Source organism: Xyrauchen texanus, chromosome 36, assembly GCF_025860055.1.
Source record: "Xyrauchen texanus isolate HMW12.3.18 chromosome 36, RBS_HiC_50CHRs, whole genome shotgun sequence".
NCBI lineage: Eukaryota > Metazoa > Chordata > Actinopteri > Cypriniformes > Catostomidae > Xyrauchen > Xyrauchen texanus.
Window position 1 is genome coordinate 16372257 of NC_068311.1, and position 22799 is coordinate 16395055.

The 22799-nt window shown below is 36.6% G+C and overlaps 3 protein-coding genes across 6 annotated transcripts in view; 2 read left to right on the forward strand and 1 right to left on the reverse strand.

Annotated features, from left to right (window-relative positions):
• LOC127629859 (max-binding protein MNT-like) overlaps window positions 1-4122 on the forward strand; it is a 35015-nt gene extending 30893 nt beyond the window's left edge. For all 3 annotated transcript variants that reach the window (XM_052107138.1, XM_052107136.1, XM_052107137.1), the window contains one exon: window positions 196-4122. In XM_052107138.1, the coding sequence (XP_051963098.1) occupies window positions 196-986 (791 nt within the window). In that variant the 3' untranslated portion in view covers window positions 987-4122. The remainder of the gene's footprint in view (window positions 1-195) is intronic.
• Window positions 4123-7139: 3017 nt separating this feature from the next.
• Window positions 7140-11553, reverse strand: LOC127630234 (solute carrier family 35 member F2-like). The gene is made up of 8 exons (XM_052107709.1): window positions 11467-11553; window positions 11183-11358; window positions 10904-11031; window positions 9860-10019; window positions 9578-9734; window positions 9406-9458; window positions 9132-9286; window positions 7140-7874 (listed from the first exon to the last, which is right to left on the reverse strand). The coding sequence occupies exons 1-8, from the start codon at window positions 11541-11543 to the stop codon at window positions 7608-7610; spliced, it is 1173 nt and encodes a 390-aa protein (XP_051963669.1). The 5' UTR covers window positions 11544-11553; the 3' UTR covers window positions 7140-7607.
• A 1161-nt stretch (window positions 11554-12714) lies between these two features.
• LOC127629886 (vacuolar protein sorting-associated protein 53 homolog) overlaps window positions 12715-22799 on the forward strand; it is a 39442-nt gene continuing 29357 nt past the window's right edge. For both annotated transcript variants that reach the window (XM_052107173.1, XM_052107174.1), the window contains exons 1-4: window positions 12715-12855; window positions 13719-13799; window positions 14817-14866; window positions 14967-15033. In XM_052107173.1, coding sequence (XP_051963133.1) covers window positions 12769-12855; window positions 13719-13799; window positions 14817-14866; window positions 14967-15033 — 285 coding nt within the window. In that variant the 5' untranslated portion in view covers window positions 12715-12768. The remainder of the gene's footprint in view (window positions 12856-13718; window positions 13800-14816; window positions 14867-14966; window positions 15034-22799) is intronic.

The window sequence follows — 22799 nt, forward strand, 5'->3', positions numbered from 1 at the left end:
ATGTTTTTTACAGAAATTAACTCCTAAAGGAAGTCCCATTTTGTTTTTCCCTTGTTAATTTACAATCTGACATACCAGTCACACATTTTCTGTTGTAATTGTCATATAGCCTATTAGTAGAGCCTTAATGTTTATTTAATCAAGACTATTAATTTAAATACTTTATGGCCTATTTCTTTGTTTTTGACTCCACAGAAGGCGAAGACAACATAGATGAAGATAACGAAGAAGAGAGCATGTCTGTTTCGCCCAGTGCCTTACCCAATGTGCGTCCTGCTCTTCAGCCAGAGTTAAAGACCCGGCCTGCCCCCTCCCTTATATCACAGCACATCTCTATCCCACACAAACCATCCAAGACTTTACCGCTCATTCCCACAACTCTGCTATCTCCTGCCGCTGCCCCAATCACAGCTCCTACTTTGCCCCCAACCCCTGCAAAGCCTCCTAACGGTCCAGCATCCGCTCCAGCCACCCAGCAATCACAGGCTGTGGTTTCCCCCTACACCCTACCTCCAGCCCACACCCATATAGTGACTATGCCTAGCCTCCAGCCTACAGTCATTACCCACGCCGGATCAGCATCTCATGCCTCCGTCATTCAAACCATCAACCACGTCATCCACCCAGGCTCGAAGCATGTGACCCACATCGCCCCCTCCACCTCCAGTTCTGTGCAGCTGGCCCCTGGAACTCAGTCAATTAGCCACATCACGGTACACCCAGTGGCCCATCTTCCTGCAATCTACCCTCAGCCTGTGACGGTCACACAGCCAGCCGTCATGAGCCATATCGCACACACACTCTCCCATGGTCAGATGAATGGTATGTCGTCCCCCAGCACACAGGCCACCATGATGGGCAAACAGACACCGTTGGGCACTCATGTGGTCACCCATCACCCTCAGCTGATGGGTCAGACCGTCCTTAACCCGGTCACCATGGTAACCATGCCTTCCTTCCCAGTCAGCACGCTAAAGCTGGCCTGAAGCGCTGACATTCTGTCCCTGAAATAAAATAGACAGTTACAGAGTGGACACAAGGTGATGAATCCTCCCCATCCCAACCATTAACTCTTTGAGACCGCAGCCCCCCTCCCCACCCATGCACACAAAGCCACATGCAGCATTTCAATCAAATGAACTCTAAATCTGCAGGACTCAGTACATTCCAAATGAAAAGAAAGTATATAAAGACTCAAAAGCAAAACAAAGAAATTTATTGAATGTCTATTGCTATATAATGATTATATAATAAAAGACAAAAAGAGAATGTGTTGGCGAAGGTAGAGTTTGATGTCTACAATGCTAATGTGCTGCTCAGTATGTGTTTTAGTCTCTTGTTTTAGTGTAGTGTTTTACGATGCAACTGTGGTCCGATCTCAATTACAGCAACTCTCAGCCAGCTTATGTCTGACTACTAGTTTAAATTACTTTGCGATGTGGAACCCCCATTATATCTTACACTGTACTCTTCGGCACCCACTTGACCAGCTATAATGTACAATGAAGAACTAGATTCTAGTTCCTACATTTCTATCTCCTCAATGTTCTCTGACCTAGTCACTTTGGTTTCAGCCTTTACATTGAAAAATTATGTGGTTGATGCTAGACTGTAGCATCATCACTGACCCTGTCCCAAATGGCACTAGAGTCTAAATTTTCCTGAACTTCTGCCCTGGTAATATCAAAGTCCCTGTATAAGGCAAGTCAGGTCACTCAGGGCACATATTTAGAATGCATCCAGGCAGCAATTTTCTAGTCCTACAAGTACAGATCCCGTCTGCTTGAATTGAAATAGACTGAAATCTCCAAAATGGTTCGATCAAAAAAATCAATCAATACATTTTATTTCTATAGCACTTTTAAAAACAGCACATGTTGACCAAAGTTCCTCACATTATAGCATATACATACAGAATGTAGAAAATACAATAACGCATAATAAAATAAGCAACCCACAAATGATTGGTCAAGATTGTATTGCATTTCAAATCGGCAATAAAATCTGACAATGATAGTATAATAAATGGTTTAATTTGCTCAAAACACGCAAAACTTTTTAGGCTGATACACGCATTCTCAAGTTCGTGTCTCTTATCAAAAAGGTGATTGATCCCCTTTAACTGTAATGGGTGGTTCACACTGAATGCGTTTTTGCTTCTGTCTGCACTGTTTTTCAATAGTTTTTCTATTTAAACCTGTGCTTGATGGAAGAGACCATTCAGCCGAGACGGAGCACTTGTATTAAAATGTATATAATACATTTAAATTCCCAATATGGCGGATGTAGAAAAAGAAGTCTTGCCTTACCGGTAAAAGAGCCAATTAACTTTTTGATACAGACATCACCTGTCAGTCAACTCCAGCCTGACAAATATAGTTTATTTTTATGATACCATTATTGTCAATTTTTACTGTTAATTGTATCAAATGTTATTTTATCATAATCTTGACCAACCATTTTGGAGATTTCTGTTTTTCCCTATTTCCTTTTATGCCACTTGTATCCATAGAAAATTGTTTTCTGGGAGCATTCCAAAGATGGATGCTGATTCGACTAACTTGCCTTAAAAGTTACTTTGCTTGATGGATGTCTTTGACCTTTGCGCCGTGTCTTGCTGTTTTGTTTTTTAGCTTCTCATGCAAGAGCACAACATTTTAAAACATCGTGTTTGGTTAAATAGAACATAAACTTTTAAAATCGAATCTCAAGACATCTGCATTCTGCAGCATATAGTTTTTTTATAAGCGCAAGAACGCGTTATGTGTGAACTGCCCCTAAGGCGGGACACTCATTCATACAGCCACCATATTTACCATTACGATTCTCCCTCACATAAATAATAGGAGTGACCCGTTTCGACCTAGAAAGTCTGTGGTAATAGTCCGCTGTGAAGTCCACAACTCTTTGGCCTCTGAGCACCCATCTGAAACCTAAAATATAAAATTGGACACCCTTACGGTCTTGTAGATTCAATGGATGTACACAAGCAAAGGCCATGAGACTGCATGTCCACATATATATCGCCATTTGGCACAAGGTCATGTTAGTAGTCAAACGTAGAGTAGTAGAGCTAGATTTAGAAACTCTGAGCAATTATTACACGTGTTTCTGTATGACAATAACTTATGCAGAGTTTACATCATTTAGTTGTAGTGCTCTAGCTGGCATAGAGACTATTGTTTTGTGACTGCTATGTGAGTCATTGAAAGGAATCTGACAGCAGTGCCTTTAACATTGTAAATCTGGTGTCCTGTTCAATGCTACACAGACGCCCCCTTTTGTTCTCATTCTGCAACTGCTCATTTTGAAAAGATGTTATTTGGTAACAAAGCCACCTACTCTATAAAGCTTATTGGTGTATGAATTCAGCACCTGTTGCACAATTAAAGGTAAACAAACATGAAATATTCATTAGTTCATATCAGAGGGTGCAAAGAACTTGTTGTCATTGTGAATGTTTCCAGGCAATTAGATAAGCGTTCGATGTCTTCACCTTGCCACTGGTAATAACATAATTATGTGGGAAGGAAGGTCAGTCAGTACATGTAGCAGATATCATGTTTAAATATATATGCTATGTGTGTGTGGCAAAGGCACATCTTTAGGTTAAAGGACTGTTGTGTGGGAATTTAAGAGAGAACAAGAAAGCATGGCAAGGGCAATGTATCCACTCGAAGCTTGAGGCTATAAGAAAGATTTCCCATGTCTGTTAAACCACACTGACTGCTACACAGATATGCAGGTAGAGCACAAGCAGTGTGTACTAAGAGATTTGATTTAAACTAACACTGTGATGCTTCTCAGTTGTTCCATAAAAGCAAACCAGGTTTACAAAACAGCCTAGCGTTATATTGAGCAAGAGAGTCCCTGCATTTTTTTTTTTTTTTTGCTTTTGTTAGCGTGTGAGAAATTGATTTTTATGGTTATTTTTTGTATGTCAGGCTCTAGTTTTTTGTATTTGCACTCTGTAGGAAGTACACATGAATTCTTAGATGTATGTGGCTGTTTTCTAATGTAGATGGATGAATTCTGTTTTAAAACTAACTTCTAAAATATGTTCTTTTAGAATTCTGGGACCATGTACAGTACTGTTTAACTTTTCAGAACTCTTTTTATATAGTCCTGATATTATATATATATATATATATATATATATATATATATATATATATATATATATATATATATATATATATATACGTATATGTATATGTATATGTATGTAGTGTGTTTTCCCTATGGAGAAAGTTTAAGTTGTATATAGCCTGTAAATTTGGGGCTGCATATAGATCTAACTGTCCATTTATGTTATGAATAAATCAAATAAAAGAGAACAAATGTTAAAATCTTGATACATTTACTTATTGTCCATGTGATAATTTTTAGGCAGTCCAAAATCATTTAAGAAATTCTTTAAGTCAGTAAGCCATTCTTGCATCACTTTGCACTAGCAGGTCCGTTTGACCCAGGTGTTAAAGGAATATTCGGGGTTCAATACAAGTTAAGCTCAATCAAAAGCATTTGTGGCATAATATCGATTATCACAAAAAAAATATTTTGACTCGTTCCTCCTTTTCTTTAAAAAATAAAAATAACAAAATTGAGGTTACAGTGAGGCACTTACAATGGAAGTAAATGGGCCACATTTTTGGAGGGTTTAAAAGGCAGAAATGTAATTTTATAAAAGCATTTACATTAATTCATCTGTTAAATTTCATGTATTATTTGAGCTGCAAAGTTTAAGTCGTTTTAGGGTTTATGCCATAATGTCATGGCAAAGAAGTTGTAAAATTGCATTTAACTTTACACAGAAAAGGTTAGTAAGTGATTTTATTATGCATTACGCATTTAACAAGCAAATTGTTTGTCTTGTGGCTACACTTATGAAATGGTATTTTAAAGTTTATGGATTGGCCCCATTTAATTCCATCAACATTTTGCCACAAATGCTGTTGATTAAGCTCAACTTGTACTGCAACCGGCATATTCCTTTAAGTGATCAAAACCATAAAGTCTACATTACAGTGAAAATGTAATGTAATATATGCACATAAGATTCTAAATCACACCAACTCTGCCCAACTTTGTGTGAGATATTTGTGTATGCAATTTGAGGCTTTATGCTTCTCTCACAGAAACAATGTAAAAACTTAAAGGTTTGTATTTTGATTGTTTGCATGGTTGACATTCCACATAGCATTGATAAAAACAAACCCTGGTCCCCTCTAACTAAATAACACACCAAAACTGAGGAGCAAGTGATGAGAAGTGAAATTATATCTGAAATACATTTAAATCATCTTAAAAAAAAATGTTGCATCCCTTCTGTTAAATCTTAAATGGCATTAGCTCAATTTAGTTCAATATTTATCTACATGTTTAAACCACTATGCACTTTAAATTGAAAAAGGTTGCTAGAAAAGAAAAACAGGTTTTGTGGTGAGCGGGCCTGCGGCTTTGGTTTTGGACCTCTAGTGACTGTTTTAACCATAACCATCTGGTGATGGAAGGCGTTCTGGCAACGCACAAATGCCATGAGGAGATCGGAATCCAAAAACCACATAATTTGTCCCTGCTGCTTCTCCACACTGAAATCCCTATCCCTATAAGACATTTTTTCAACTAATTGAGTAAACTCATACCCTCTTGTTAATTAACTTAACGTGGATCATATAGAATTAACTTAACTATTTAAGTTAAGGTAACTAGATGCAAGTAGGCAATTCAGATATGCTAATTAAATGTTGTTTCTACATAATAATTTTAGCTGAATAAACTAAAATTTATATCATACAATTGCAAGGCAATTGATTTGATAAACAAGATTATAACTGATTTTAGGTCATTCATTAAATAAACCTATTTTTACACAGAAATGCACTGACACCAGCTTCAGTTGCACAAGCAGAACCGATAAAGTGTTAACAGGGTCCAGTTTGACCAAAGGTCAAAGATCACTTTAATGGTGACATTACACGAAACAACTATTTGCAAATAAAAAAAACATAATACTACAAAAGAGCTAAAACCTCCATGAATTCTTAATAACAACTATTTAAATGCTGCCATATGTTCCCTTCGACCAAGTAAACATAGTTAAATAATTCAAGCTCAAGGAATTATGGGAATTCCCCATAGCCTCAGTTTTGCACTCGATACAAAAGTTATTAACATTTAGAATCTTAAATCTGGATTTTTAAGAAAAATAAGTTCAAGGAACGTAGATATTTAAGTTGAGCCCAAAACTTAACATGACAACATTTGGGTTTGCAGTGAAACAGAGAGTGTCTGAAATCAAAGGTGAATATTAGGTTATAAAACCTAATTTCCCACTCTCTGAATCTGTCCATATTCATGTGTCATACAAATTTACATTAAAATAGGAGAAATTACTAATGCCGTCAAAGTAGCCTACAGATGTGTTAAGTTGTGACAGGATCAGTGATTTAGTGAGGACTGATGATTCCCACCTAAACCAAACTAAACAATCACATAGTAAATAATCTTATACAGTACTGTGCAAAAGATATTTACAAAAGCATTTGTCTTAAGATGGTTATTTGTATCTTCAGCTTTAGTGTGTTAGACTCCCAAACATACTTTTGCAAATAGAAAAGATTAGAATAGAAGAACAGGGTGCTCTGCAAGAGATGGCATTGCCCCCACAAAGCCCCCCAATGAACATTGAGTCAGTCTGGGATTACATAAAGTGACAGAAGCAGTTGAGACAGCCTAAATAAATAGAAGAACTGTGGAGAATTCTCCAAGAAGCTTGGAACATCCTATCTGCCAACAACCAAGAAAACCCGTGTCCTGGTGTATCTAGGAGAATTGGGGCTGTTTTAAAGGAAAAAGTGTTCACATCAAATATTGATTTAGATTTTTTATGTTTACTGGACTTTGTATGATGTTAACTGATAAATGAAAACTATGTATGGCATTATTTTTGAAGACATCCTCACTATGCAAAAGTTTTCACAAGTGCCTAAGACACAAGACACTAAGTACAGTACTGTATATGTGTAGTAAAGCAGCCCAGGTAAGAAACACATTTTTCACATTTTCAATGCTATGACAACATCCTACCTCTTTACAACTTTAAAATAGCTGTCTCAAAGTCCACTCTAATGGTGCAATCATTCTTTTATTGTAGACACAACACAAAACAATTTGGACATGATTTAAAATGACAGAAAAATATATTAAACAAAATGTTTTGCAATCCATTAAGTTTACAGTAATATATCCATTTCATTTTAAAGTTCTAATAATTTTGTTATACGTTATGTTTTCTAATCTTGTGTTTAAATATACATTTAAAGATATGATGATGGCCTCCTGCGCCACAAATATCAGTTTGCTCTAGCAATAATAATACAGTTTAGCAGCTTAAACACACAAAAATGTGATGTGACAAGAACATGAACTAAATGTTATTATTAAGCAGTTATATCCTTAAAACACAAATGTAAGTAATTCTCACAATTGTGAGGTTGACACATTTTAATCAATAGACCAATATTAAAATATAATGACAAAGTAACTATTTAAAAATGTCTATGGTCTAATTGACCATTCTGATTAATGTGCATGATTTATTAAGGCTACATTTTAGCACTTCTTATGACAACACATGCTGGCTGCCCTTCATTTAGCCGGTTCTTGAATTGATATCTTTCTAGCTCTGTATTTTCACAGATTATCTCCTTGACACAGCCTTGAGTGCTCTCGTTATCAAACTCAGCGGCATGATTGTCATAACCTTCACCATCAGACATTGGGGCGAGAGCTGGGCTCAGTGTAGGGACAGCATTAAACATGATGAAACCAATTAGGATCACCACCAATGAGACAATATATAGTCCTGAAAACTGAGGAAGAAAAAGTGATGAGGTCAGAATAGAGTATATATGCTCATACATGTATGGCTTACTTTGAGAAACCTGTGCAGGGGGAATCATTATACCTCTGTGCATTCATTATACTGTATAAATAAATGACTAAGATCCTTTTTTGGTGGGAAAGGTCAAAGAGCTGCTCAAAGACACTCCCAACATTATCACACACATAATCAGACTTAACCAGCTCTATGTCACAATGACCTAGAATACCTTAATAGATATGACAATAAGGACACATCTACATTATTCTGGGAGTACAAAATGAGAGAGTCCTGTGTATGGTGATGCAAAGATTAAATTAAACCAAAATTAGATTATTTCTACTAATACTTACATTTTTTCACTGTATAATTCACATGTAAAAACATTATAACAACATCATTATTTCCTTCCATTTAAAGGGATAGTTCATCCAAAAATGACAATTCTCTCATAATTGACTCACACTGATGCCATCCCAGATGTGTGTCAGTCTTTCTTCTGCTGAACACAAATGAAGATTTTAAAATCTCAGCTCTGTAGGTCTATACAATGCAAGTGAATGGTGGCCAGAACTTTGAAGCTCCATAAAGCATATAAAGGCAGCATAAAAGCAATCCATACCAGTGGTTAAATCAATGTCTTCAGAAGCGATATGACAGGTGTGGGTGATGTACCAAAATGTATGTCCTTTTTTCTATTAATTCTCCTACCTGCCCAGTAGGTGATGAAATACACAAAGAATGTGAATCACCTTAAACAAAAAAAGAAGAATGTGAAAGTGAAAGTGGAGATTTATTGTAAAAACAATTACTTAAATATTGATCTGTTTCTCAACCACACCTGTCATATCGCTTCTGAAGATTTTGATTTAACCACTGGAAGCCTTCAACGTTTTGATCACCATTCACTTTGGACCTGCAGAGCTGATATGTTTTTCTAAAAATCTTTGTTTGTTTTCAGCTGAAGAAAGAAAGTCATTCACATCTGGTATGGTATGATGTGAGTAAATTATATATATTTTTTATTGTTTTCCTCATCAGCAATTAAAAGTTGCCCAAAAAGTGCAATGAACTTACCACTTCGATGTTTCTTAAAAATCTGACCATCAATTCAACTTAAGATTTTAAGGTTTTAATGGTTGCACATTTTTTGAGTATAACAAGACTTTAGTTTTTAAAGATATTACATATTTTAAGCAGTGCTGTTGCTAACTTTTTTCATAGAGGACCTTAGTATTTTACTCACTGTATATTGGAACAAAAAGAGCCCACAAAACAGGCTGAAGAGGTCTCCAGTAAGCAGGGAAAGATTGGCCACTGTGGCACTGGTCATCTTTACCACCACAGGCATAAAGCTATAGAAGGCATACATGCATAGTGCATATCCAACCAAGACAAGTGCTGAGAAGAGGGCAGAAAAACATAAAGCTTTAAAACGTGTGATAAATTCATGTCATTAGCACATCTGACTTTATACACAACAGATTTCCATTTGTTTGCAGAGTGTTTGCTATACTTACCGATTTTCCATGTCCACTGAATTTTAGACACTTCATTATATTCAAGAATGCCTCTGCAAATGAAAAAACAAATTAAGTTGTGATGCAGATGATGAATATATTTTGAAAAAATAGCACTGATGTTTAGGAACAGGCCTAATATTTTTGTGATTATCAAGCCAACATATCTTACAGTTGTATTGCACTGATAATCGTTCCAAAGAGCCCAACCATGCCAAGAAATTCCACCCTGCTCAAGTTCTTCACTGTGTACTCTTGGCACACGTTAGAGACAGCATACAGAGAAGCACTGACGAGAACCAGACCATCCCCAAGGAGAATGTCACTTGCTGTTGATGAATGAATACCGGTAAGATTTCACTTAAGTGATGACACATTACTCATTGCGCTGAATTATGTTCTGGACAATTTATGGGCAAAAGACATTCTTTGGAAATATGAGCTGGCTCCTCACTAGATCCCTGGTCCTGGCCAGCAAGGATGTCTGCCCCCACCATGGCTCCCACACCAGCCAAACATACACATACAGCCACGTAGTGAATTATCCTATAGCGGGTCTTTAGGAAGATCCAGGACAGGATCATCAGAACTGGGATAACAAAGCAATCCAGGAGCTGAAATATTGTTAATAAGGCCAGTTAGTCAAACAGCACCTTGCCTTTGAGAACCAGAACTGACTTCTGTCAGCGTGTAACACTGTGATAACTGTGCACACGAAAAAGTGACAGATTCTAAAATGCAAATTCAAACGTATGATCTGTTTTAAAAAACATTTACTTCGGCCCAAAATGTATTTGGAATCTAAAGTCACACTTGAAAATGTATGCATTTGCATTATAGAACAAATATCTAGCCAAGTGGCATCATTTTATAGAAATATAGCACAAACATATTTTTTCAAGCAAAATACATCAAAATTTAAAACAATATACCTGTATATTACCTATTGATATATTGTTTAAAATTAAGACAAACTAAGACAACGCACACTTAGTCACATTCTGAAAAATGTCTATAGTTGTGCAGAACTACACCTGAGATTACTCTGAGTGAATTTGAAAGGAACTGACGTTATACATCCTCTAAAATCCCTTGGACATCAGTTGGTTAAAAGTAATGGTTAAAAAAATGCTCAGAAAAGTTAGTTACATTTACATTTGGCAGATGCTTTTATCCAAAGTGACTTACAGTGCAATTATTACAGGGACAATCCCCCCAGAGCAACCTGGATTTAAGTGCCTTGCTCAAAGACACAATGGTGGTGTCTGTGGGGCTCGAACCAGCAACCTTCTGATTACAAGTTATGTGCTTTAGCCCACTACGCCACCACCACTCCACTACACATAGTTCTGAGAAAAGGTCTACGACTTTGTTTTGGTATTTTGTATCCATGCAATGAAATTCATAAATGTTTAAGAGTCGCTTAAGTATCCAAAAGTGTCCAAATAATTTTTGGGGTCAAAGTATCATCATGCCCATTCAAGAACACAGCAATCACCTGAATGCTGGTTAATGTTGTATACTGGTAAGCTTTTACGACTGCATAATTAGCCTCCACATCTGTTAGTCCCAACAAGAAATACTTCCACCCTCTGGTCTTTAATATCTGCAAAATATTTCCATCACCTACATTAAAAGAGAGGCATCCTGAATATTACATGCCAAAAGAATCCTTTAATGATTGAATATTAACACACTGAGAACAGAATGATCAAATTATTACAAATAATACGGTTGTTACTAAATTAAATTGATTCAATTGTTTTTGGTCAATTACCTCTTCTGAAGATCAGTGCCATGGTGTAAGTGATGCACAAGAGGCTATAATTAAGGAAGCTCTGCAGCATGGGTGTATTCATGTAGTAAATAGAAGCCAGATACTGAGATGTTACAGCAGTTCCACAGATCAGAGCCGAAAGCCCCTGTCCCATCAGCAGAGTTTTGAGCAGTTGCCTGTAATGAATAAACAGGTTGTTAATATTGGTTGCATAATCTACAGTAAATGTACCTGTAATTCATCAAGTCCTTTGTATGATCTGATATTTTTCATGTTGCACCCACCATGTGAAAATATTCCCTAACTTGGGAAATCTTTCTCTCATTTTACAGCAGAGAGTGTTCATCTGGTGTTGAGGCATCTTGGGTCTCTTCTACAGTCTCATTCATATCAGAGAGCATTCAGAAAGTAACAAGATTAATAATTTACAGTCTGGGACACAAAGTTCAAAGCAGAGGGCTAATCTTGTACTTTAAGATAATATGATGAAGAGGAGGAGTTCACATTTCATGGGGTTGCCATCCATCCAGGATTTTCCAGGATCCTCTCGGTTTTTGGTCATCTGTCCTGGAAAAATGTTCTTCCATTCTGGTATACAAAATGTCTCAGAATTGTAATAATCACAATATTAAATGAACCCATGTTTATAAGCACACTATGAAAGGAGAATCAAATACATTCTCATATGAATCATAAGAAAGTCTGATTAAGTTTAGTGAACTGGTTTGTTCAGATGTTTGAGATTTTTCACTTTTATGTTAAAAATTATTTAAACTTTAGTCTATTTATTATATACTTATAGTATATATTTACTATATAGGAATGTCCTTCCTTTAAAGGGTAACTAAACCCTAAACCAACTTTTTATAGTTAATGATCTGTAAGCATGGGGCTTTATTAGTACTGGTCATTGATTCAAGTAATTTTTTTGACATTTGTTTTAATTCTACAATATATGGTGTAAAAACGTCTGAGTGCTGCCCTCTTCAGGTTGAACGGTGGCTACTGCATTTGAATTTTCCTATTGGCTGTTGCGGTACTTCGTGACGTAAGTGGTGACAGCTGACGTAAGCAGGTTCCAGCTCACCACGCCAGATTCATGTACATGTCGTCTTGCGACCGTGTGAGGAATAATAATAACATAGAGTCTGACAGCAGCTGTCAATTAATCCGTCAGTACGAGTCTCAGTTGTCTCTTAGCTGATTTAAAACATTGGAAACTGAAAAAGAATTACCCTTTTGATCTGATCTCTTGTGATGAGTCTCCATGTTGCTCACTGGGGTTATAAATACAATTACTATTTAATTACTTATTTGTAAACACAATTCACAATTGTATTTTATATAATTACACAATGATGACTCTAAGACATTACAGACATTACAGTTTTATCTTCTGTTAATGCATAATCTTCTCTAAAGCTGCTTTGAAACGATGTGTGTTTTGAAAGGCAAATAAAACTGACTCGACATGAGTCTCCAGTGCGACAGATGGCGCCAAATAGTCATACTCTTCCCGCGCGTGACATAGAAGTAGCACGTCAGCACAGGATACAGGGAAGGAAAGCAACTGTTTACAGTCTTTAATGATGGAAGACGAGGAATTAGAATTTGTGGAGGATTTAGAGGCCATATTACACCTTACTCCAGAAGTGCAGTTGGCCATTGAGCAGGTAACATTGTTTTATTGATGGTGGTGGCAGTGAGCTCTCACAAGCTACTGTATCATCAGCTGTTTCATGAGATGCCTTAACCAACCAGTTTGATACACCGTCCTTGATTAAAGCTCCCACTCTTGTTCATTTACGGGTTTATTTATAATTTTGCTTATGTGCTTCCGTAGAAACTGTTTTGAAAACAGAAAGCAATTAAAACAGCAAACTAAAAATCCAGGTCTGTTCTTGTTAGCTTGTTATTTGATAGGCTGGTGGGAAGACAGATGAAAACAGCTTGACATTGATATAGACAATGTTAGAAACTATATTATAGCTGTCCCATATAATGTAGTATTATATATAGTATGTATCAGAACTATATTAACTATGACATTAAACGCCAGTAGAGTAAAATAGCTGGAAAATCTGGTGTTCCGCGAGTTTGCAAGCATTATCTGGCATGTTCTTGACAGCAGTAACAATACAAACAGCTGTTCCATATTTAAAACTATATTTATAGTTTTAAATAGAATTCATTGACATATAAAACAGCTGAAGGCTCAAATTTGCAGCTTTACATTCACATGTAATAGTGGTGCAGTTGAACTATGGACAGAGCAGAACATAAAATAAATTCCTCTGAAACGCATTCATGAATTGATAATTACATTAACAGATCTGTCTAATTGCAGCTGGCAGGAAAGATCTTGGGTAATGTTTATCAGAGCACAGTGGTGGGAAAAAAAAAATTGGCGGCATCATGAAGAGGATTTGCAGATTTAAATCCACATCGAAAGACATCTTTGAAACAAGCAGAGTCTGCTCAATTGTTTTTCCTGTCCCGTTCAAGCATTCTTATATATTATATTTTCATTGTAAAGGTTTTCCCCAGCCAGGACCCTTTGGATGGAGCTGACTTCAATGCTGTTGAATACATTAATACATTGTTTCCAACAGAACAGGTGAGCAGAACTGAATATTTTATAATTAATGTTCAAATCACAAAAGTCAAAATATGATGAATGTAGAAGTTGTCATTTTGAGCAAATATTTGTCTTATTTGAATCTGTAAGCTCTAGTTCTGAGAATTACCAGTATCAGCATTTGTCATAAATTAATGAGGAATATCGAGAATATCTTTCTGTAACCGATACCATATTGAGGCCAGTGACCATTAATCATACTTTTTATTTATTTTTCATTGTTGGAGAAATTCTTCTTGGGTGACAGAGCTGTTCAGCTGCGACATCAATTTATAGGCTAACCTGGAAAATGGATTCGACATGGGTTCCCTCTGGATTTTCCTATGGGTTTTTATAATGGGGTTTTTAATCTTATGAGTAAAATAAGGTCTGTGGTTAACATTACTTGATGATACATGATGGTTTTGTTCTACAACATAAATTACACACTTTCATACCTCAAATGTGTATTTTGAAGCAGATGTGTGTCCATCCATCCATCCATCCATCGTCAACCGCTTATCCTGTGTATAGGGTCGCGGGGGGCTGGAGCCTATCCCAGCTAACATTGGGCGAAAGGCGGGGGACACCCTGGACAGGTCGCCAGTCCATCGCAGATGTGTGTAAAATATGCAATTCAAAATGGCTTCAAAATTCACGTTTGATGCATGAAAGTGTGTAACTTATGTTGTAGGATAAAACGTCCACGTATCGCCAAGCAACGTTTACTACAGACCTTATTTTACTTATAAGCTGATAAACTGATAGGAAATTCCTGATGTATCTCATGGCAGATTCTCTTGCTGGTTTTTGGACGACAATCTGAACAGCTCTTATTAAGGTTCAGGTCTAAATCATATATTGAATATTCATACTCTCTCTTGATCACTAGAGAGCGCTATTTAATTTCAGCATGCAGGGGTTACTAGGAAGATGTTGAGCGATTATGGGAAGGCTGGTGAATAGTGTATAGCTTTTGACAAATTATAATTCTGAACTTATTGTTTTTACTTCTAGTCATTGGCAAATATAGATGAAGTGGTTAACAACATAAGGCTTAAAATCAGGTGAGAATGTAATATTTTTACACTTACTTGCTTTTTATTCATATAAGGGAATTTATTAGTCTGTTAAATTGTTTTTGTATATAATTCTTCTTTTCATCAGACGGTTGGATGACAACATCAGGACTGTTGTGAGGGGACAAACTAATGTGGGGCAGGATGGCAGACAGGTGAGTCATTTGTTTCATCATTGATTGAGTCAGATCAATGCCAGGTCACCTGTTCGGTTGTGAGCCAATAAAGAAATACAAATTCATTGAAATTTGTAAGTTTAGTATGACAAATATAAAGCTAATTCCTCTGGGCTTTGAAAAGAGAAAGGTTATCTGAGAGTTTTTTATTTATTTATTTATTTATTTTTCCATAAACTGACAGTTAAATGGCATTAACCAATTGCTAGAGAGCTTTTGGTAGAGCTTCACCTAGAGCCAGAAGCTATGAACAATAATTATTTCAGGGTTTTACTGTTTTTGCACTCTATAAACAAATAGATGTAATTGTTAAGGTCATTTTCACCCTATAAATTAGCTCTTAAATGTTCTACTGAGGTAAACCACTCTCAACACTTTACATGACATTCAACACCCTGGCCACCTTGTGGATCTCACTTCTCAAGTAATCGACGCCTGTCAGAGCCATCATGTTTCCTGTCCCAGATGCAGTCTCTTCCTGGAAAAGAAGATACACTTTACTCTGAATTTCCCTGGTCTCAGCAGTGATTCCATTCCATATTGTGGTTTGGTGTCCTACTATTTCTTGGACTAGACTGGAAACCTTGATTCAACACAGATCCGTTCTTAATCAGGGCGGCAGAATGAGGTGAAATGTGACACTTGATTGAGATGTAAAACAGAGGATGGGTGAATGAATGTGACTGCGGCTGTGACTTGTTAGTGAGGTTAACTGGTACTGCATTACCCAGTATGCACAGAATGCCATTTGAAAGAGCTTGTGTCTGAACCAAGGAGTATAAATGTACCAGGAGAGAGCTATACGTTAGCATCCCCATTTATCTTTATGGCAGTGTTCAGAAGTACCCTCCTAAAAGAACACAATAAGGGGTAGTTTCTAGATGGTAAGCCTGGATCTGAGTCACATTTGCGGCTACTAAAGTTAGGATAAGGTTAAGTGGTAGGGATAGGGTTAGGGTCAGGTTTAGGGGTAGCAGTTGGTATAGAGTTTCTGTGGGACTTCAAATAAACACAATATAGACAGTGTATGAATGTCACATATGACTCTCATGAGCCTTTTCACATATTGAGGGATACCACCTAGACCCAACCCTGACACATTCTTTCACTTGTAAAACATCAATTGTAATATAATTAAATACTTGCGATTTAAATGTTGCTTGGAAATAATTTATTTCTTCAGAATGCACAGTTATTTTTTAATTGCCGTCAAAGGGGAAACATGATTCAAATGAAAATTACAAATTTGAATATTCGTCTAATTTAAAGTAGGGGCACCGATCTAAATCGACTGATCTTTGTCTTAAGTCTGTGATCGGCCAATTGTTCCTAGAATGTGTTCAAGACAATATTTGAAGGCCCCCTCGCCCAAAACTAGACTTGTCTGATAAAAAAAGATTATCCATGATAAATTATTTATTCTAGAAGTGTCAATATTTTATTTATATATTTAATATGTGTGTATACTCGGGTTTTGGCCACAGGGATGTTTGTTGGGGGTGGTTTGGGTATTGAGGGTGGGGGTAATGGGGTTTAAGGGGGATAATGGTTGACTGGTTGAGTATTTGAATGTTTTGCTTTATGTGTCATGTTTGTGGAGCAACCGATAAAAAATTTTAATCTGAGATTCTAGAAGTTTCAAAAAGATCCAGTTTATCATTTGTAGGCATACTCTTAAAGTATTTTTTAGCATTTTAATTAAGTAGGATTATTTTAATTATATTAATGTTTCTGAGGCCCCCTAGTGGGTCCCGGCCCTCTTGTTGAGAACCCCTGTTCTAGAGTCATTATGGTAGTAATACTGACATGCTGAACTGTGATCACGGAGAGGATAAAGAGACTGCAAACGGGTATAAAAACGAATTAAACAATAAATAAAAATGCTTATACAAATCAGAGTACATGTGATGTAACGTGAGTCATGACAATCAGACTTTGTGTTGAACGAAAGAGAAAGAGCGATCATGAGCATTTTAGTTTTACTCTCTTTAACATGAGCACTCTCGGTGTCAGTCAAACATGTACGCTCTCCAGGTGCTCTCAATATCTCATCATCAGTCACTCATCTCAGCACTGTTCTGTGAGGATCCCAATTTAAATCAGATTAATGTTGGTCACATTACCATGGAATAGCAGAACTATTCATAACTGTTACAATACAAATAAATGTTAGAAATTCACAATTAATGTAATTTTGGCAACTTTATTAAAAACGTTTAATAATTTTTTAACAATAGTTAATGCATTAGGTATCATGAACAACAATGAAAAATATATTTTTACAGCCTTCATTTTTATTGTTCATTGTTAGTTCATAGTGCATCAGCTAATGTTAATTAATACAACTTTTGATTTGAAAAATGTAATAGTATATGTTGTAACTAACATTGCGTTTATTAGTTCATGTTAACTACAGTCTTTTTGTTAAATAATGTTAACAAATAGAACCTTTTTGTGAACGGTTACCGTGATTTTACTGTGTGGGGCATAAACATATACCTGCACAATATAACTTGCAAAAGTGTGGCAAAGGGCACACTCATTTACTCACACATCCCAGATGTATATGATGTTCTTTCTTCTGCAGAAAACAAATTCAGATTTTTAGAAGAATATCTCAGATCTATAGGTTCATACAATACAATTGATTGGTAACCAAGATTTTGAAGCTCCACAAAGCACAAAGTCAGCATAAAAGTAATTGTGTCCTGAAGTGATCCAATCGGTTTTGGGTGAGAGCAGACCAAAATATAGCTTTTTCACAATAAATCTTGACCACTGCAGCCTCCTTGGCGATCATGATTTAAAGCTCAATTGAAATTCCTAGCACCATCTAGAGCTCTATACATGTGGCAAGCACTAGGAAATGTAATCAAGCTTGAAATCATTATCGTGCCTAGATTACAATGGCAAAAAGTACAATAAAAAAATGATATTAGTTAAAATTAGTTACACATCTGGGATGCCATGAGATTGAGTAAATGATGAGAGCATTTTTATTTTTGGGTGAACTATCCCTTTAAGATAAAAATGCACATTTGTATTCTAAAACTATGCCATAATTTTTTCATTGTTTGCCAAGCACTGGCAATGACATCTTTGCATTCTTTGCTAAAAAAGGCTAGATGCAGCGCAACATATACAGTAAAAAAAAACATACATATGTCTCAAGACACTGTATAAACCACAAAACAAGGCAAAACGGTCAAAGACGTCCATCTAGTGAATTTAAACGTAGGAAAACAATTGGAAAACTGTGTGGATGGATGAAAAAGCATTCATGTGAACGACACCTTAGGTGGAGGCTTTCTTACCAGTGTTTATCAGATTAAGCAATGGGTTTTAAAACAGAAATTAGTTCAATTTAGAAATGTGTCTCAAGATCATTGGGTTCTTTTGCATTCTGATGTTCTATGTCTGTTTGAACAGCCCCTGGGCTCAGAGACTGAGCCTCTTCACCACCAAGATCAACTGAACACCACTACTGTATGTGAAATATTATTACCATAAATACAACTGTTAAGAATGAAACGCACTGTGGTATCACTGTTATTATGAATCTTGAGTCCAGGGTAGTTCTTTGGCACCAATGCAACTCTGTGTTAACAGAGAACAGTCTATTACATTCGGAGTTTGGCAATATTTAAGGAAAACATTTGAATTTAGTTTCTCAGCCCAGTTGACAGCCCTAGTTCTGGCACTACCAGCAGGTTCTAACGGTTTGGCGCTAACAAGCCTATTCTTGACCTCCTTGTCTAAATGGTTCACCGTTAACACAGGGCCTTAAGTCTCATGGGCCGTAACCTTCTGAGATGATTCCACAGAGAAGAGGAAAATCCTTTCAGCAGATGGAACAGTTGGGGTGAAGATTGCACATGTAGCTTGAGGCTGGGAGGGATGGCAGAGACGGAGGGAGAGGACTTGAAAGACCCACTGCAGCTTTTTTTTGTTTAGTCTGTGCGGAATTTATCAGTGAGATGGAGACATCCTCGTCTGGAACAGGGTCTCTGGGGTTCACTTGATGACATTTCTAGCTGTGTGGAGGAGGTGGAAGGTGGAAGTCTTGAGTATTTTCAGTTTTCCCCTGTGATACTGAAAATCCCAAAGTTTGAATTGGGCATTTCATTAAGTCTCCTTGGAGTCTGAGTCAAGGCTCTTTGATGTTCAGATGAAACCGACCTCCTCATAAGTAGTGTCTTAAGGAAGTCATGCCATAAATGTTCACCCTGTTTAAGGGTTCTGACTCCTCCTTTCTGGCTTACTTTTTGGCTGAAATTGTCAGCTGTGCTCCTCAATGGATTTTAGTCAGGGTATACACCATATTCCATTTTTCATGATTGGAAACAAGTAGGACTGGGTCAAAATATACATTTTCTGATTAATTCATTTTTAATTTCAACAATCCCTATATCGATTCTGACAATCCCTAGCCTAGAACAATCTTTTTACTTTAAAGTTTACTTCAGTTTTGGTATTGTTAGGTCCCAAGAACTGAAAGTGTGGAGGCCCTCTTGTTCTTCTAAGGATTATTATTAGGGCCCAATCACTGAAATTTAGGATTATTATTATGAAAGGATTATTATTATTCTTTTTTTCAAGGTTTTCTGTAATTTTGGGGTACTTAACATACGTGAAAAACTCTTGAAATTTTGCACACATATCAGAGTTGTCTGGGAAAAGTTGCAGGGGTGGGGGTGTTCTGAAAATGGCAGGCCCTGAACTTTCAAATACTCTTCCTAGGGCATTCTTGTGACTGGCAGCATATGTGTGCAACATCATGCCAAGACATTGTAGTTGTTTAGAATGGATTTTTGATATTTTGAATAGTGTCGCTATGGTGAAGCCATTCATTTATGCTGAAAATTTTAAAACAGGAAAGTCCTTATATCTTCTGTGTGCATTGTGTTTTTGATGAAAATTCAGCTGTATGTTTGGTAATGGGGGGGCTGATCACATTGTTGTGGCTATTATGGGTCACGGTCTTAGTGGCACCAACTGTTGCTCCCTTTTAAATGGCAATGTGAGGCGGCCTCTGTAGCACCTCCATTTCACCAACAGTCACCAATATTAGTAGAGAAATAGTTCTTATAAAACTGAACAAATTTCAAAACAGGAAGTTGGCCATTTCTGATTATTTGAATATTGCAGTCTCCGAACTTTTAAATATTCCTCCTAGGGGAGTCATGAGACTGTCACAACATTTAGACAACATTATGCCAAGACACTGAAGATGCTAAAATGTGAACAGATTTTTGATATATCGAATGGTGTTGCCATTGTGCGGCATTAAATTAATTGTCAGAAATGGGAAACAGGAATTGTCTCATCTTCTGTGTGCATTGTGTGATTTAGTTAAAAATGTATATGTTTAGTCTTGGGGGCTAATCACATGGATGTGACTATTTTGGTTCATGGTCATTAGGGCTGAAACAATTCATCGATGTTATCAACAACGTCAACATTAAAAAAATTGATTTTTGTTAATCTAATAGTCGGTTGATGTCATTTAACGTAACATGTGATCACATTAAACTCTAATAATGACGTGCCAGAGCAGCACTGCAGTTAGCACAAGACTGAGGAGAGGAAGAATTACAGAGCTCACATTCCAGATGCACTCTAAACTTTCTGAGCAGCTTCAGATGATGTAGATCGCAAAGTATGAGGGAATTATACAAAAATACAAAAGTAACTACAAGAAGCACTCTCGTTGTGGAATAAGTGGAGCCGGAGCTCTTTAAAGGAAACACCCCGGCATTACATCTTAAATGCAGTTATATTTGATGCATTATAGCTTTTTATTAAAGTTCAAATAATACAGAAGAAGATCATGTAAACAAATGCCATTTATCTGTGCGGTCAGTGCCTCTTCTATGAGTTGCGTGAATGACCTGATCTAAGGGGGAGAGAGATTGAAATTGCACCCGGCTGAGACACACTCTTGTCGCAGGGACGCTCATCCCTTGAGTGTGCGCTTGCTGCAGCTAGATTATAACGTGATGGCTCGTGACCAATTTAATCATAATGTAAGTCACTGTGCATTTCTTATCGTTAAGAAAATTGGCAATACGTAGCTTTATTAATAAGTGAGAGTTTTTTTTTTTGTGAGTTAAAGATAGATTTAAATGAACAGAGAGGTGAGAGAGGGAAACAAAATACGTTTTTGATTTGTTTTTGTTTTGGCTTGTTTTCTAATATAAATATCTAAAACTCCTTTTAAAACAATGTACATTTTCTTTAGCAGCTATATTGCAGAAGAAATGTCTTAAATTTACTTAATCAATTAGCCAGAATATTTGACAATATTTTTTACGCCTAGCTGGATCAGGGAAATTGGACAGTAAAAATTTGGTATAAACTTCTAACTACAGCTCTGTTTCATAAGATCTAAAAAACTCTGCAGCAAAGCCATCTGGCCCCAGAACCTTACCTTGCTAAGCTCCTCCAAGGTTATCAGAATCAAGATAATTGTTTTGCTCTGTCGTCAAAAAATTCTAATATCCTCATCAGTAGACAAAGACATGGAACTATAAAGATCAAGGTAGAATTCTTTAAAAGCATTATTAATATCAATGGCCAAGGTAAATATTTCACCACCAGGAGATTTAACCGAGAGAATGTCAGAAAAAAAACCCTCTCTGCTTTATACATCCAGCCAAAAGCCTCCCCTTCTTGCCCCGAAAAGACAAAACTCCACCCTACGTGACAAAATAGTATTATATCTGTATTTCAATTGGGCCATCAGATGACATTTGGCACTTCAATCTCTGCTTCTTCACTTTTAATATTCCCTTCCAACTAGTTTTTGTACTTTGGATTTTTTGATGAATGAGACATACTGTATAATCTGACCCCTAAGAACCGCCTTAAGTACCTCACAAGCCACGCCCACAGAGGATACTGAGGACCAGTTTGTCTCCATATAAACATTGATTTCAGCCTTTAAAATTTGTTGAAAATCAGGATTTTGCAAAAAGGATACAGTAAAGTGCCAACTATATGATTTATTTTTCACTGTATGTGCCAACATCTCTAAACTCACCAGGGCGTGATCTGAGACTTAAGATATTTCCTGTTGAGCAATCAACAACAGATGACATAAGGGACTTGGATATAAAAATAAAAAAAATCTATTATGGAATAAATCTTATGGACTTATGAAAAAATGTATAGTCCCTACCAGATTCAAAAGTCACAAGTTTTTACACATCCTGTGAAGTGTCAGTGTTGCTCTAGTGGGCTTACACACTTTTGCTTCACTATGATCAAGGAGTCCATCAAAACATTTAAGTCTCATCCCAATATTATAGCATGAGGTGTGTCAGCGGCTTGCAACATCCCTTCAAGATCTATAAAAAAGCCCTGATTATCAGCGTTAGGTGTGTAAATATTAGCCAAAATCAACCTTTGCCCCTGAATTTCTCATTATTGAAAACAATAATGACTCTTCCTAATTTATCTTTAACCTGTTAGAGACATTTGAATTGTAGATGCTTACTTGTCAATGTAATGACTCCCCTGCTCCTACTTGACCCAGCACTAAAGAAAACATGTCCACCCCATATGCAAATTGAATATTTCTTCTGTTTAAGAAAATGAATAACCTTCCTTCTTTTTATGGGGTCATCCAGCCCATTCACATTCCATGTGGAGTGAGATAATCAACTCATATTAACTTTTGACATGTTAGAAATAATAGATTGTGTGTCAAAAATAAAAATGATAAAGACCACATTCCACATTAG